At 35.6% G+C, this 18,011-nt stretch overlaps 1 protein-coding gene across 1 annotated transcript; it reads right to left on the minus strand.

The window, feature by feature from the left end:
• Positions 1–28: 28 nt before the first annotated feature.
• Positions 29–15,480, minus strand: LOC134671095 (uncharacterized). The gene is made up of 2 exons (XM_063528880.1): positions 15,422–15,480; positions 29–1,330 (listed from the first exon to the last, which is right to left on the minus strand). The coding sequence occupies exons 1-2, from the start codon at positions 15,442–15,444 to the stop codon at positions 325–327; spliced, it is 1,029 nt and encodes a 342-aa protein (XP_063384950.1). The 5' UTR covers positions 15,445–15,480; the 3' UTR covers positions 29–324.
• Positions 15,481–18,011: the final 2,531 nt, after the last annotated feature.

An 18,011-nucleotide genomic window follows, 5' to 3' on the forward strand; every position in this document is an offset into this window, starting at 1 on the left:
AAAATTTGTAGGTACTAAAACAAACATCAACTTAATTAATTCTCTTTAATTTTCTAACAAGATAGCTCAATAAATAAGTACAATACGACACCTTAACAATGTTGACTTAATGCATTTTTCAGTTCGCTGCCAATCGACAAACCCAGCCTTTTTGTCGACGACAAATTTGTAACTCCCGAACTTCAATCTGCTTATTTTAACTTATTTATGGCACTATTATGCTTATATAGCAAGCTAGATAAAGCATTTGAAAGATCACGATGCCGCTAAGAAACGAGTAAATTTTTAATAGTCCGGAAGTTACATGACAGTTGTTGTTCCGTTTTACAATGCTTTCGTCGATTCTTCCTTCGCTTCGTCAATATTATTATTCCTGATAAGTAAAATGGCATCTAAAGTAGCCTCCTTCACGTTGTCTAGTGCTGGTGTCCATATGGGTCCAATTATGGGTGCCGTTCGCTTCCCTCCCCATTGGCTAAATATGACCTTTCTTTTGCCGTCGTTTTTCAAATTCAAGTCCTCGTATGGATGACCCGGCTTAAACAAGGTTGGTAAAGCTGACAGGAAGTTCTTAAAAGGTAACGCTTCGCGTATGTGATCTGATTGAGCGCCCGTAACATGAATTTTGATCGGATGCCGCTTGTCTAACGATGGTCTGAATTGGTAATCAGGCATATCTGACACTCTGTCCGAGGGCGAATAGTTGGATAAGATCCGAGTGAGCGCCGGTATGGATGTTGAGTAAATTACCCTCTTAACTTTACTGCCGGGTTGGTATAGCACTTGTCCGCTCCTTTTTCCTCCCCACGGGCTAAAGCGCACCCGTTTTGGCATGCTGGGCTCCCGGTTGCGAGAGGCGCGCTTCCAGGTCCACATCTGATCGACGTTGATGCCTGCCGTCCGCTTGCCGCCCCACGGGCTAAAGCTCCTTTTCCGAAGGCTCAAAGTCTCCGTATTCGTTTCATTATCCGAGTTGGACTCTTGGTTTATTTGGGGTGTAACGGTTCTTTCTTCAGTTTCAGTATGTTTGGCGCTCTCTAGTATATTCGGTAACCAATCTTTTGATTGTTCGTTTATGGTTCGTCGTTCTCGGTTGGCGGGCGGATAGTCCCCGCTTGGGTAAAATCGGTTGTACGGGTCTGTGTTGTCGATGGGTTCCCTATGTACGTTGTATTCGCCTTGGAGCGGAGGGTAGAAGACGTACGGGACGTGGGCGTTGAAGGTCGAGAGGACGGGGTCTATGAGCGCGTCTGGCGTGGGCCCGACGTTGATGTATTGCAGGCTGGCTGTGCCAAACCAGGACAGCAGAAGCCAGTAGTGCAACATACTTCTGCAAAAACGAGATAACTTTGATCAACAAATTTCAAGTATGTAGGTATAGGTACTTTGGTAAGGGCTTTTAGGATTTTGACTACAAATTCATATTAGGGTCCTTCGAATGCAAATATACCGGGTGTGGCCTGTAATTTGAGCAAAAAATTAAACTGTAGGCTGTACTCCTCATACTGACCAACATTTGTTCAGCGACTTTTAAAAATAACTTTTGGTTTGAATTTTAATACACTTTAAAGTTTATTCTAAGACGCAATGTATTGCGAATTTTGTTATGTTTAAGGCGTGACAAGCAACGTCAATCACAATGATATGGCGTGGCGATGGCGTCCATTGAAGATAGTATTTATTTTGTATGAAAAATAGGGAGTCTAAATACTTCATAAATTTCGGGGATCTCGGAAACGCTTCTAACGATTTCGATGAAATTTGCTTTAAGTATGGGTGTTTTCAGGGGCGATAATTCGATCTAGCTAGGTCTTATCTCTGGGAAAACGCGCATTTTTCAGTTTTCACTCATATTGCGCATTAATTATTGTAAGTATAAAGCTTTTTCCTGTCGGATTTTGCCGATTCCGCGTCCACATATGTGGGGGAACCCTTATTCGTAACTCAACGGAAAATTACATACCTACATCGTACTATAGGTATTATACTACATATATTTAAATGAAATTGGATTTCGTATTTATTCCAAACATGAGAAACTCTTTAGCTATAAATTAATAAAAACAGCCAAATTTCGTCTAATGAAAACTGACAAAAAATCAACACTTTACTAAAAATCAGCCTAAGTATTGACACGCTCTTGTGGCTCTACAAATAAGATCATGTCAGATATTTTTGCGGCCTTCGTTGTGTAACATAATATTGCAGGTTACTGTCCTACTGATAGTCGTTAAAATGAGGCGATTAATTCCTATACTTTGTGTAGCAGTCATTCAAGCCGCAGAATTCCGCCATTTGCATTTTCAAAACATTTCCCGATCACAATAAGCAGGTCTCGAAAGAAGTCAATATTGCTTGTTTGCCGAACTCGCTCACAATAGGGGCTATGGGAATATTATAGTGCCGCAAGAATACGGCGAGTAATCCACATCGTCCGATCAAACATTACTAAGACCTCATTAGAATGAATATACAGGCTGTTTGGTACATCGTTTGCCAAATAAAAACGGCAGATAGGTTGAGTCATTTACTATCTTCTCAGGCCTAGAAATTTTTAATTTGTTGCAAAAAAATGTTTTTCACTTCTATGACAGTTTTTTGTAAATTTCTAATTTTTACTTACGTGGTAGTAAAAAAAACATGGCCAATTTTGTTTTTCTAGGCATGAGAAGATAGCAAATGACGCAAACTATCTGCCGTTTTAATTTGGCAAACGATGTACCAAACACCCTGTATATGTAATTTTCCTTGTTTATGCGTAGGTACAGGAACTGACGTGAAAGTGACATAGATATTATAGTTATCCGTTTCATTACCGAATCCCCAGAATTACCCCAGGTACATACTTAATATACCGAAAGTAATTCCTTCCAATGCAGAAGGAAAACTAGACCTTATTTTGCATAATATGTATAGGAATTAGCTCGGTTTCCTCACTGTGTTTTTCTTAACCAACGAGCAAGTAGGTACCTATATCTTACGGACCTAAGTTCCTAAAAACACATATTATTATTTCAGTTCCAACCCATGACCACACAAAGTTGAAGTGGGCACGAAACATTCCGTGTACAGAGCGGCTACCGCGAAAACCGAAACTCGCAAATTGCGGGGATCTCTATTTTACTCCAATGAAGGCGTAATTAGAGTCACAGAGAAAAATCCACGCAATTGACGATTTTCGGTATTGGCGGTAGCCCTACTGGCCACAAGTAACATGAGCAATTAAAGAAACAAAGTTCCCTATAATTTGTCTAAATGACATATTTAGGTACTGGTCTAGTTACGCATGAACATATCAAGATAACATTATTTTATATGCCTGTATGAAAAATGGAAAAGAAACAAACGTATGTTTTTATCTCGACTGTCGGAACCCAATTATACCTTACGAGTGGCCGCGTGTGCGGGCAATTTAACGGTGACCGTTTTTTTCGGACCCTCTTTACGGTTCTTAGTAATTATGAGCTAGCCAAGCAAGTAGCTCGACCTATGCAGTTACAAGTTGTTCAAGTACCTACTAAGCCGTTGATAAGCTCAAGCATATTGAATTACATTCTAATAATCAGTGTTTTAAACACCCGCTTAATAGTACACAGTGGCCCAAAAGTACTTACCTAAAGTAATACGTACGTACGTAGTAAGTAGTACGTGGGTACCTAAAGTAATGCCATTAAAACCTACATGTAAGTTCATAGCGTGTTCTGGCCTAAAAAAGTTATCAGATTAGACGCTTTAAATTTAATAACAGTCTTTAAACCGCTGCCTTAGACTAATTTTTACTGATTTATTATTTTGTAACTCTGCTGGCATTGGCATATCGATACTTATTTAGAGAATAATATATGTATATATGTACTTAGGTAGGTACCTATAGGTTGAGTGGATTTCTTGTAGCTAAGGTATATGTATAAACTGTTTAACTTGCGGCTAGAATTCCAAGAATAAATTAAATTTTATTATTAATAGGAATAATAACACAACCAAATATTATCGCTTAATAATATTCGTAAGGATCTGCACCCCTTCAAACTTCATAACCAGGAAACAAAATACTTGGTGACCGTCCAGTGGCGCCCTCATTTGGGGAATTGTGTTTGTGTTTTCTAACAAACCAATTAATCTTATACCTCTTGTATTTCTTGTATATTTATTTCGGGGATCTTAGAAACGGCTCAAATGATTTCGATGAAATTTGCTAAATCGAGCTTTTCGGGGGCAAAAAATGGTCTTAGGTATCTCTAGGTCTTTTCTCTGGGAAAACGCGCATATTTGAGTTTTTATGTTCCTTCCAGTCGTTCCAGATATTTTATGTAAAAATTAGTCGGTAGGACTGTACATACTTAGTTTTATTTTGCTTATTTTACACTCTCTCAACTAATAGGAATTATGGTGGCCACATTTTTCACTTTCCATTTATAAATGAATTCGTTTATTAGAAAACACAATTCCCCCAATGAGGGCGCCTTTGGACGGACGGACGCAGTCTTAACAAGGTACAACTTCGCATTTTGTGATCTTACTTGAAATGGATATTCTGAACGGAGCCAACTCGGACAAATATTTTTACAATATTATTACGCTGCCTGTTCTACTCTATTCTCCCTTTCAAAGTTAATAACTTGGAAATAAGCAAAATTGTACGTTATTATCATATGATTTAAATGCGTTTTTATAACTTTATGAGAAAACTTGGCAAGTACCTATTTTATTTTGTAAAACTAATGTTTACAGTCTGCTGAATGACTTTGTTAAATACAAAAAATGTAATGTTCGTATGTAAGGCAAGTTTGTCCATCTCACAATTTTGAGATCACTAGTTCGCATCCAATCGAGTTAAATTTGGAAAACATAATTTAGGGGACACCTAGAAGATGGAGGGTTTTATTCCTTTTATTTTTTTTCAGTGGGAATCTAAATATAGGTCGGTACATTTGGAGTTAATTACAAAAAAAAAATATATAGGTAAGTACATAGTTACCTGTATCACTAATTAATTAGTCAAATTTGATTGATTCCATTGTGTGATGGTTACGACAGTCAAGCCATTTCTATATAAGTTACATAAATGCATGAAAGTGTGTTAGCGTATGCTATAGAGTATAGAGTATTGTATGAGTTTTGTATGAATTAAGAATAATCGATACAATACAATTTACATGGTTAATTTTTGTAACACAAATGAATCAATTAATTTAAGATTAATCACAGCTTCTTAACTATAATACGCTTAATTAGCTTACAATGTTAAGATGAATGAATGAATGTTATGTTGATGATGTTTTCATGTGTTAAGATGAAAAGACAGGCGGACATTGTAAGCTTGTACTAAATTAAACCCATTGGCAATGTTCTGGAATAGAGCTCTCAGAGGAAAGCAAATACTAAGTTATATTCTATTAGCTCCACACTCATCCACTAGCTCCTAACCATGAAAGAAAACTTTTATCCAGCTGATTGGTCAAAACAACAATCGAAGATCCTAATTGCGGAGTTGTTGCTCATTTTGCAAATTACTTAACCGTATACATAATAAGTAACTAAAGTAAACGTTCGTTAGTTGCCCGTAAACCTCTAGATTGTTACGCAAAATAATAATATGGTATAAAATATAAATTATTATCTACATTCTCTTTACGTAAAGTATTAATAGTCGATGTCTATGGAAATAATGGTCAAAGAAGCTGTAAAAGTTAGATAGTCATCAAATTTACGGATCTGTATTTTGTAAGTTATCCTGTTTCGTGTCTTAAATGTAAGGGAATTGAGGACCTTTAACATTTCACCGGCAATCGCATAAGTTTAACCTTTGAGCTGCTCAAATTACACTTTGGTAAAGGGATATAAACATTAAACAATGTTATGTTATATATAATTTAATAATGCCTAATTTTAATATTGAGCAGAAATATTCTGGATAATATTCATGATGTAAAATATAGTTACAATAGGTTTAATGCTATCTAGAAAAGGTTGAAAACTTACCAAAACTAAGCTAGGTCTTTTAATAAAATATCAACGTGTTGTGAACGTTGATCGAAAAATTAAAAAGTTATGATAAAATACTTTTTAATTAAGGTTACTACCTACCTAAAATTAAAACTACCTACAAAACTAAAACTAATACCTATTTTTTATTTTTTTATTAGCCTATTAGTGTGTCCCACTGCTGGGCAAAGGCCTCCCCTCTTTCCCGCCACTTGTCTCTGTCTAATGCACACTCCCGCCACTCCACACAGAATGTATCTAGGTTGTCCCGCTAAAAAAATTAAATCTACATCTAAAGAGGGCCCCTGGGGTATAGTGCTAAGGATGCTGGCAGCATTTCCACGCTGAATCGCAACGCTTTTTCCTTGGCTGAGGAAGTTGCCAGCTCTTTTGTCCCCAGTGATCCCGTTACTTTTTACCGTAAGTTTGTTGTTTTGATGAGATACAGAGTGAACACTATAAAATTGTCAATAAAAGTTATGTATCACCAAAATCAGTTTCAATTGTTACAACCATATGCCGCCGACTGTAGATGATTTTCGTTTATGATTTTTTAAATACCTAAGTCATATAAACTTGTTCTTTTTATTGAAATGGCGTATTTTTTTAGTCGCCTACTTGAAATTATTGGCCTCTATTATTCTAACGGCGGTTCTAATGTTCTTTGTACTCGGGGGAAAAAGATAAAATGTGTATGCAAATTTAATAAAACGTCTAATTGTATCTCGTCCCCGAAGTACCTTAAGAGTTCCCAAGATTCCCCGAGGAAAAGAATCGCGTGGTGTCAATTTGTAAATATTTAAGAGGACATCTCGGATACTATCTTATCTCAAAATTTATTGAGCGGCTTTATATTATTGAAGGAAAAAAAATACTTCACGACTCGTATTTTCACTAGTATAAATATATTTTTGTCTCTAGGTACAGTCAGCCAAGAAAGTGGTCTACCACTTTTCGGCTATCATCTGATTGATAGAGTCGAGAAGTGGTAGACCACTTTCTTGGCTGACCGTACCTACTATGAAATTTCATGATTGATGTGTAGGTAGGTACGAGTAGGTTTACATAGTCGTAGTAAAATGACAAAACTATTCTTAGAAAGTACAAGCATGTAAGAAAAGGCAATAATGTATTTATTACAAAATATTTTTAAAAAACGTGGTCATGTGGGTATGTGACGTAGAACACCCTCAGAGTATATAAGTAGTCGCACCAATAAAAGTCTGCAGCGGATTTGATAGCCCATGCAGTGTAAGTGTTATTTATACGTCATAATTTCAATAGAAGTTTGACGTTTAAAATGACACTTGCACTGCGTGGGCTATCAAAATCGCTGCAGACTTTTTACGGTCTAACTCTACTCATTTTCATTTATCTATGTTACACCAACAGTGCCGGATTTAGACATTTGCCGCCCATAGGCTATGCCGATTTTGCCGCCCCTATCCGCCTCGCTTATAGGTTTTTTAAAGTGCTTTCCTGCCAGATGCGTTTTATTTTATAGTACAACACACCATAGCCATATTAAAATGCATATAAGGTGATGTCACAAATGTCACATTCTATATAGATACAGATTTATATGGGCCGTTTTTGTCACTCAATGACGATGCAACCTCTTTATATTTGCCTGATCTGATCGGTGACCGGTGGGTACCGCTGGGTTTTGGCCATTGAGAATCAAGGTGAGGCATTGGCAGTCAGGCTGGATATAGCTAAGGAGTTCGGTCTGGTCTGGCATTGAGTCTGCTAGAAAGACTATCCCATACAAATGGATCGCCGATTTTTTATCCGGTAGACGCATATGAGCCGTATAGTAGACGGAAGCTGCTCCGATAGCGTGGACATTACCGCTGGCGTTCTACTAAGTAGGTTCTGTGCTATCATTCAATAAAAGGTAGTTAGTTAAACGAAAACGCGAGCGTAGCGAGCGCGAAATTTTTTCGAGAAAATAGTACGTAGGTACATTTTTAGGGTTCCCTACTTCAAAAGGAAAAATACGGAACCCATAATACCACTAAGATACAAGAATCGACGGCCATCCCAAATTTACAATGTAGTCAGATGGGTCACAAATAATGTAGGTACTTAAATGAAAACGCGAGCGTAGCGAGCGCGAAATTTTTTCGAGAAAATGGTAGGTACATTTTTAGGGTTCCGTACTTCCGTACTTCAAAAAGGTCTTGACATGACAGAGGGCGGCAAAATCGACAAATTATGCTTGTTATTTAAATTTTACAAATAAATTCTGGTCTACCCTATCTGAACAGCACATGAAATATTTTTTTTGACCCAAATTTGCCGCCCCCTAAAATCTGCCGCCCTAGGCTTCAGCCTACTCAGCCTAGTGGTAAATCCGGCACTGTACACCAATCATTGTGTCGACTCTCAGAGCTCCCATATCACAACGTTACGTTACTTCTTTCACAATAATTATAAGAGTTAATTTAAATAGGACGCATAGATAATTCAGGATAAGTCAGGACGGCAGTCGGATAAATAAATATACCTCCACTAGTCTTCTTATTTAAAACCATGTTTAACTTATAAAATGTTATTTACTTAAAAACTTTATTCAGTTAAATTAAACAGTGTAAATTAAATATGTTTGCAATAAGAAATCCGCAACGCAGGCTTCGTCCGGTGGCCACAAATGTAATGTTATTTGAAAATTATTGTTGTACATATAACTATAAGCATAACATAGTATAATTTCCCAGAAAAGATGTTTTGGTAAGGCAGCCTCTCAGAAGGCCAGATTTATTTCAAGCCTTCCTAAATTCAAAAATACGTCATATTTGTACATGGATTCGGTTTTGAGTTCCGCTCTTTGTAAACGTTCTTTGTCAATCCATAAATAAATTCAAATAAAAGCCTTTTGGTAGTCTGGAATTCTCTGCCATTCTCATATCTGATTGCGTGGAAGTTGATGACAAAGGGGTAGGTTTATGTATTTGGAATGCTTTGACAGTGGGCTTGGTATTGTTGTAGACCTGTGTCTATATGCACTAGCGTGTACGAACAGTCCAGAGGGGCTACCGCGAAATCCGAAAATCGCAAATTGCGGGGATCTTTCTCTTTTACTCCAACGAAGGCGTAATTAGAGTGACAGAGAAAAATCCCCGCAATTTGCGAACTTCGATTTTCGCGGTTAATAGCCCAGCATAGGTCGAGGGTATTTCAGGGAGACACGATAAAAAGAAGTTGGTTAAACCAGAATCGCACCCATGTCTGTGCCGTGATTTTAGTACTTATTAAGTTTCGGAAATAGTGATAATTTTAATGGAACATTCGGATTTTTTGTCATAGTTATTTATTACTTATGTCCGTGTTACACAGAACTCTTAATACTTAGCAGTACCTGCTAGTACCGCTAGCGGTTACAACATATCGTCGGGTGACAAGCAAAAGTCACTAAGTACACTTTTAGCCGAAACCATTTTTTTTTTGGATACAATGTTATGATTTCTCACCTTTTTGCTAAAGACAAAGTCATTAATCTCAAAAGAACAATTTAAAACCAACTTACGTTTCATAAAAAAATCATTAAATACTTGCGCTACAATAACACTCTGCAGCAAAAACTCACCGCTGCATTTAATCTCATCAAGTTAGTTAAAGCTAGGCAGATACCTGAGGAATTCGCTCCGTGGTATAAAAATTTTAACACGCTGAAATCGCTCAGGAATCGCTTGCCAGAGCCAAATTACGATGAATCAGAAAGAAGTGACTCCGAAGCCGAGACTGATAATTAGTTTTAAATGTCAAGATAAATTATTTAGTTTTTATACCGAGTTGGTTTAAAGTTGTGGTTAAAATTTTAAATAAAGATTACCGTTGTTCATATAAATATTTCACTATATACACTGACTTTCTAAAATTGCGGCAGCTAAAACTCATTAAGCTTAATAACTATTCAACTACCGATAGTATTATTACATTTTGAGCCTTCATATATTTGCCACAATTCTAAATACTGAAAAAAAATACGTTACACTTGATTTAAGTAACATATACGGATTTAATAATTCGAAATAATATCAAAACACGTTTAACTCCGTTGTGTCAATTTGGTACTTAGTGACTTTTGCTTGTCACCCGACGATATATTATATTATAAATGTATTAGTACGAGTAGGTACATATTAATGTATATTAATACATGTCAAGCAAATGAAAAACGAACAATTTCAAAATGAAAGCATGAAAGAAAAGGCATAATAATGATATAAAATTATACATAATTGTCGTGTCAGTGTCACCTTATAAACACAATTCTTATTTAGCTACAAGTAGCGGCGCGATTCGGGAAATGAATTAGAGATTTACTAGATATGAAATAGTCAAGATATATGACGTTCGACGGCAAAAGGTACCTTATGGCGGCCGCAATAATATTGAAGCGGCATTAATAATAGTTTTGCCGTAGAATGTCACATATCTTTACTATTTCATATCTATAGTGAATCTCTAATTAATTTCCCGAATCGCGTCGCCGTAGGTAGTAGGTAATTCGTACAATTAGGTAGCTATATTAATGAATTATTCGGTTACGGTCCTCAATTGCCTAGAAAACGTAATAAATTGATACTATTAGGAATAACAGGATATTAAGAATGACAATAAATATTATTTATTGTGCACCATACAGTTAAAAAGACATAGAAAATGAAATACAGTTCAAAGTGAAGTAACAACTGGCGACAACCGGCGAGTTATATGTTCCTTGTCTATATTATGCTAGTTCTTATATAATTCATAATCCCAAGAAATTCATTGGCACAAGGCGAGGTTCCAGCTCACGACCTGGAACCCGCACGGCTTACCGCTAGAGAACCAACTCTTACTCGTACATGTTGTACAGTCAGCAGCAGAAGTTGCTAAGCGGACCAGGTGTTCAAAATGATCTTGACGCGACTTTATTGTTAAGAGAATAAGAGCGTGTCAAGGTTATTTTGAACACCTCGCCCGCTTAGCAACTTCTGCTGCTGACTGTACTTAGAACCAACGTGATATACCTATTTACGTAGGTACTTAACTTTTCTACAAGAGCACAAATCAACGGAAATGTGTAAATAATGTAATCAATAAGGTGGAAAATGTTGTTACATTCTTGAAATATGTCGGGAAATGTGTGAAGTGTTGTCGGTCGTTTGTTTTCAATCTTTGGTGCGCAAGTTGCAATATCAGGGCGTATAGCCAACATGCGAATCGTTAACGCTCCGTAGCGTATCGTAGTCATCTCTCTATCACCCTTATCCACTAGAGCGACAGTGACAGATGCGTTTCGTTTGCTACGGAGGTTTAACGATTGCACGTTGGCTACGCACCCTGGAGCCTTATTAAGGGCCTGGCTGACATACCCTAGTACCTACTCGTAAATCGCCCCGGGCTGAAAATCAAATATTTTTACGCTTGTTTGTTTATATTATTATAAGATTTAATTGAATATTATGCCCTTAATTTTTACTGTTTGCGAAATAAATAAATACTTAAAAGAAAAATCCGCGTTTTTATTTGACAAACTCAGTCATCATCGATTGACTTGTTCTTCGTATATTTTATACTTGTATTTAAGTGATACATTAAGTACATAATAACTTTTCACGTTTTTATATATGTTTTAAAACTGCTTGCGAGTTAGCGACACCATACTTTGACATAATGTAAGTCTTACACTTAGGTACGTACTCAATTATAACTTTAAAAAAACCGGGCCCTAGACTAGACTCCAAAACGTTCGACTTTGAATTTTAGACCTAAATAGGTTCCGAAGAAGCAGCTTGGTGGTGGAAAGCAGTGGTGCTTTATTGCTTGATTTCTACGGGACACGCTTTGGGCAGTGTGGGACCATAGAACTATTATTTGTTTGTAAAACTTTAAGTTAAATAATTATTTCATTGCATATGTCTGATCTATTTTTATCAAATTGACCCTCCATTGATATTTTTTTATAAGTATTATAGGCCGATTCAAACGTACATTTTTATTTCAAAATGATATTACCCGATATAGTAAAACCTCTCGCGTCCCTATAACAGTTCCTTGAAGTCTCCGTTGGTTGCGCTTAATAAAAAATAATCAAAGCAATATATTTTACCGTACTTTTATTGCTTAAATGTTACATTTGTAATATATTTTTTTGAGTTTAACTCCCAAAATGTGTCTTTCTACATTTCACGTGAATCTACTATACCTATGTACCTTTAAACGAGTAATTCTTGTTTATTTATATATTTATATGTATATACCTATATTATATATTTCGGGGATCTCGGAAACTAATGATTTCGATGAAATTTGCTATATGGGGGCTTTCGGGGGCGATAAATCGATCTAGCTAGGTCTGATATCTGGGAAAATGCGCATTTTTGAGTTTTTATGTGTTTTCCGAGCAAAGCTCGGTCTCCCAGATATTAATAACAAATATTGGCTATAGTTCGTATTTTTTTGGCATTAGAAAAAAGGTAAACAATCTTGGCGTGTCTTTTAATTGAAAAACACGTTTTAAAAACAAGTCACGGCAAATATGTAACAATTATGAATCTAATACGATCATTTATATTCTTCTGCTTTCATAAGTAATAGCTACTAATTTTTCTAACGCATTTTTCAATTAAAAGACATGTCAAGATCGCTTACCTTCTTTCTAATGCTAAAAAAACGAACTATAGCGAGACGCACTCCGATATATGCTGAGTGGTATCCTCTTTGGGACAACCAATTGCATAACTATATCACATGCTTGTCATCTACTAATTTTATTAAGATTGTGTTGTTTCAAATAAATTATTTTAGAATAGAATAGAATAGAATAGAATAGAATGTTTTTATTCGTGACAAAACTTATAGATAAAACAACATTTCATTTCATTTCAAATGATAACAAAACGACATCATTCAGGTATCATTTTGACATCAAAATGTAAGTCCGAATTGGTCTCATGGTTCAAACAACAAATATTATTTAGACCACTGACATAATTTATATAACAAGGGTTGCTTCAAATCCCTTATCAATCAGAAACAATACTTACTCATATGAACCTCTTTAGGTATATGTTTACTTAAGGCGTATTTAATATAATTATAATACCGAGTAGGTAAACAATTCATAGATCAAACGTATTTAGGCCATAAATAACTTGTGGAACTCAATGTAACACACTTAATGATGAGACAAATCCAATAAAACAATTTTCTCCTTCTTCCTCGCGCTATCCCGGCATTTTGCCATGGCTCATGGGATCCTGGGGTCCGCTTGACAACTAATCCCATGGTTTGATGTAGGCACAAATTTTTACAAAAGCGACACCTTCCAACCCAGAGGGGAAAATAGGCCTAATAGGGTTTAGTCCGGTTTCCTCACTGTTTTCCTTAACCGGGTTGGTCGCTTTCGTAAAAACTAGTGCCTACGTCAATTCTTGGGATTAGTTGTCAAAAGCACCCCATCAGGCTCCCATGAGCCGTGGCAAAATCCCGGGATAACGTGAGGAAGAAAGTATCGTACCATTGCTAACTCTGCGTGGCATTTGCGATGGCAATGTGTGGAAATATAATCATAATTGTAAAATTTCTATGAAAATATATATGACGTTTATAAATGACACTCCCTCACTTTGTTCTATTCAAATCGTCTAAGTCTAAGTTAGCTCAAGTCACTTTTTTCCTTATCCCAGAAATAATTCACTGTGGGTGCAAGTTTATATACGAGGGACGTATTAATTTTTGAACGTGATAAAAATAAACATGAAATATTTATAGCGTTAGCTGTAAATCGTTTTTTTAGCATTAGAAAGAAGGTAAGCGATCTTGACATATATTTTAATTGGAAAACACTTTTTAAAAATCAGTAACTGTTACTTATGAGAGTAGAAGAATATAAATGATCGTTATTAGATTCATAATTGTTACATATTTGCCGTGACCTATTTTTAGAACGTGTTTTTCAATAAAAAGACACATCAAGATTGTTTACGTTATTTCTAATTATAAAAAAAAACTACTTATAGGATATGAAAATTGAACGTAACTTCTCTAAGCATTTATCGTTGAACTTGAAACGGTTAATTATCACAAAGATTTCGGTTCTTGGCATCGGATTAAGAGCTAAAATGTGGAATTAATCTCTCATGTTGTATAAATTGTTTCTTTAAGATATCAATGTGTTATTTAGACTATACGTTATGTTAATTATATTAAATAAGACTGCAGAATTTCAGATAAGTTTTGGTACCTATTTGTTATGTTTCGTTGAGGGTAATATTTTAATAAAATCAATGAAACTTGCATGGAAGGCAGTGAGTTCAAGTTTAAACTCATTTTCATAATTATTTGCCCTTTTAGGAATTTGACTTAATTTAGTTATACCGGGTGTGGCCTGTAATATGAGCAAAAAATTAAACTGTAGGCTGTATTCTGCATGCTGACCAACATTTGTTCAGCGAATTTAAAAAATAACTTGTGGTTGTGGTTTGATTTTTAATACACTCTTTTTTGTTTGAAGTTTATTCTAAGACGCAATGTAGTTATTGCGAATTTTTTTATGTTTAAGGCGTGACAAGCAACGTCAATCACAATGATATGGCGTGGCGATGGCGTCCATTGAAGATAATATTTATTTTGTATGAAAAATAGGGAGTATAAATACTTCATATTTTTTTAAAGTTGTTGAACAAAAGTGTCACCGATTGAGGAGTACAATCTATGTTTTAATTATTTGCTCATGTTACAGGCCACACCCGGTATAAACCCATGCATTTTCGGAGAAAAACTTAGTAAAAGTATTTTAAATTGTTATCTTTCTAATATATTTTCACTTTAAACACATGTTAGCACACAAAAGAAGAATTTTCCAGTGTTTAGGTACTAAAACCGTTTCGTGACATTTTATTTTTCACTGTTTTTTCGATGTATGTCTATTGTCTGTGTTTACGAATAAAAAGCTATTCTATTCTAAAAGTAGCGTTTTTGAATTAGGGAGTCAATATTATTTAACATGTCTAATAATTAGGCTAATTGCGCCTCTATGTCCGATAAGTTATATAGTAAATACTTAGGTACCTACTTGTAATCCGAAAAAAATAATTGTAACCCAAAAATAGTATCACTTACATAAATACATTTTAGCAAACAAAAGAAGAAATTGACAGTGTTTAAGTAACTAAAAGTAGTATTTTTTAAATTAGGCGGTCAATATTTTTTACAAGTCTAATAATTAGGCTGATTGCGTTTCTATATCCGATAGGTTTTACTGTTTTTTAACAAGTCTAATAATTATTTAGGCTAATTGCGTTTCTATATCCGATAGGTTTTACAATAAATACCTACTTGTAACTCGAAAAAAAAACCACAACTTTGAACCATGTCCAATTATGTGTTCTATGATTCCTAGACACCATGATGCAATAAATGCTAAGTATGTACACCCACTGACCTGTTTGCGCGATGTCCACTCATTACATGGGTGCCGTTTACTGTGGTGTACCGGTTGACAGCTCGGGATGTTATGATGTCGACGCTAGGCGAAGCTACTCTTTATATACATCCGAGCTGGAGCGTTAGCAAATGCGAGACTTTCTATTCAAATTTAATATTTGTTTCAGTTTTATTTCGTTGATATATAATTATCTATGATTATATACACGTAGTTTTGGAGTATTACGTAGGTGTTTTGGTTAAAATAATTATTTCAGACTGGCTTCAGCTCGCGAGTTCCCTTTGCGTGGAATGATGATGAATAATGAAAACTATCCCGTCTTTCCCCGGGCTTTAACTATCGCCATACTTAATTATATTTAAATCGATTCAGGAGTTTAAGCGTGTAAAGTTAACTGACAGATAGATAAACAGACAGACAAGACTTACTCTATGCTAGTGTTTTGAACACCTTTGACTAAGAGTTCATTTAATGTGGACTTGGCAGCAGCCCAGAATTGTCTACAGAACCTGGAAATACGTAATGAAGTTAAATGAGAACAATATAAATAGGTACTATTGTGAGGTAAAAATATAATTATGAACAACAAAGAATCTAATATTCAAAAATTTCGCTCACATTTATAGACGGGTCTATCGCGAATTTATTTTATTACCTTTTCGTCGGATAGTTGCATAAATCTCTGTTTTGACATCATTTAGCCGCGACCACGATCAGTGAAACCTTTGTCTTATGTTTATTTGGGCACAAACGGTACAATAATACTTACAGATATTAATATTGTTCAATACATGAACCAATGAAGTTACTACTAACACGTATAGGTACAAAAAATAAACAACGGAATAACAACTAGAATATATCCACAGAACAAACATTTGTCGGCATTATTAATGAATTTAAAAATAAAAGAGAATATTATGAGAAAAAAAATGAGTAAAGTTAAAATATTCTAAGCATTAAGTATTCAAAGTACTAAGAACCTCATACTTAAGCTTAACTAGCGGAATGTTAAACATATCAATGCGTGAGAAAAGATTATTATTACAATTGCACTTGCACGCTTTATCAATAAAGGAATTCGCTTTGTATTTTTTTCGCTTAAAGGGGATGTGAAAGATCGAGTTTGTGATGTCGTGTGTTCAAACGAGAAGTTCTAAAATTAATTTTATTTAGTCAATATGATTTGTTAAAATTGTATATAAAAAAGTTTGATCCTTTAATGTGCGCCGACCTTCCAGCGAAATCAAATTTCCGACGTTTGACGGTTCATTCGACTTGTAGGCTTTATATTTTAAATGTTTAATTAGTTTTTTCTGGATTGCCTCAATGCAGTTGATGTAACATTTATAGCTAGGATTCCAAACGGTGGATCCGTTTCCGAGAATTGGCCTGACTTTGTCGAAACGTCGTTAAATAAAGGTAATAAAATTCAAGTTCCCTATAATTTTATTGGGTGGCTTGATTTTGCTGCCAGTTTTTTAATAATATGATGCTTAAATTTGAGGCTAATATAAATTTTTTAGCGCTATAATATTAATGCACAGCCAAATTATATTATTATATGCCCAGTGAAAGTCCTGTTTAATATTTTAGTTGCCCGGCTAATCCCTTACTTACTGTGTGACAAAGAATCTGTTGATTTTTGTTTGCTGACGCTACCGCTGACCAACTGTTGAATTGCAATGGCACATTCGCGCGGCATCGTAGGATGAAACACCCTATCCCTTGTCCCCTTCATTAGTACCTTCATGATTTCTTGGTGAGAACTATTTTAAAATAGTGAGAGCGCTGGTGGCCTAGCGGTAAGAGTGTGCGACTTTCAATCCGGAGGTCGCGGGTTTAAACCCTGGCTCGTACCAATGAGTTTTTCAGAACTTATGGACCGGACTAATCCTAATAAGGCCTAGTTTACCCTCTGGGTTGGAAGGTCAGATGGCAGTCGCTTTCGTAAAAACTAGTGCCTACGCCAATTCTCGGGATTAGTTGTCATGCGGAGTTGAGCCGGGGCAAAATGCCGGGATAACGCGAGGAAGAAGAAGAACTATTTCAAAATAGTGGGAGGTAATTCTTTATTCTGTAAGGTAAGGGGTAAAACGAACATAATAATATGTAGTTTAAAATGCTCGCGGCAGGACAAACATTATGAGGATTCCATACAAGTGCTTGTCTTGCCTTGTAAGTGTAAGTCATTATACGTATTAAAAATTAAAGATATCTTATTGATACGGTTTAACACCCCCTGGCACTAACTAAAATAACAGACTTGGTTTCACATAACATCTCAAAACTTTTTTGTAGTACCTAGAAGAATTGCATTACGAGACTTGCATCTTTTTACATGTAATGTTTTTGATGGGTAATATTTGCCTGGATACATGTAAGTTACGTTAGTACTGAACAAAGTATGTTTCGCTTTTTAGTCTCAATAGTCCTGATACCGCGTCGGCGGGTGCTGCCTCTAAGTTCTCGGGAGCAGTAATAATTATTTCATGTACGGGAAAGGCAAACAAACAAAACATGTAGTATAAATCTTTAGCTATCATTAACTAGAATATGTTTCTGCAGTAACTATGTAGGCACCTAC

This window comes from Cydia fagiglandana, chromosome 1 (assembly GCF_963556715.1).
Source record: "Cydia fagiglandana chromosome 1, ilCydFagi1.1, whole genome shotgun sequence".
Classification (NCBI taxonomy): Eukaryota; Metazoa; Arthropoda; class Insecta; order Lepidoptera; family Tortricidae; genus Cydia; species Cydia fagiglandana.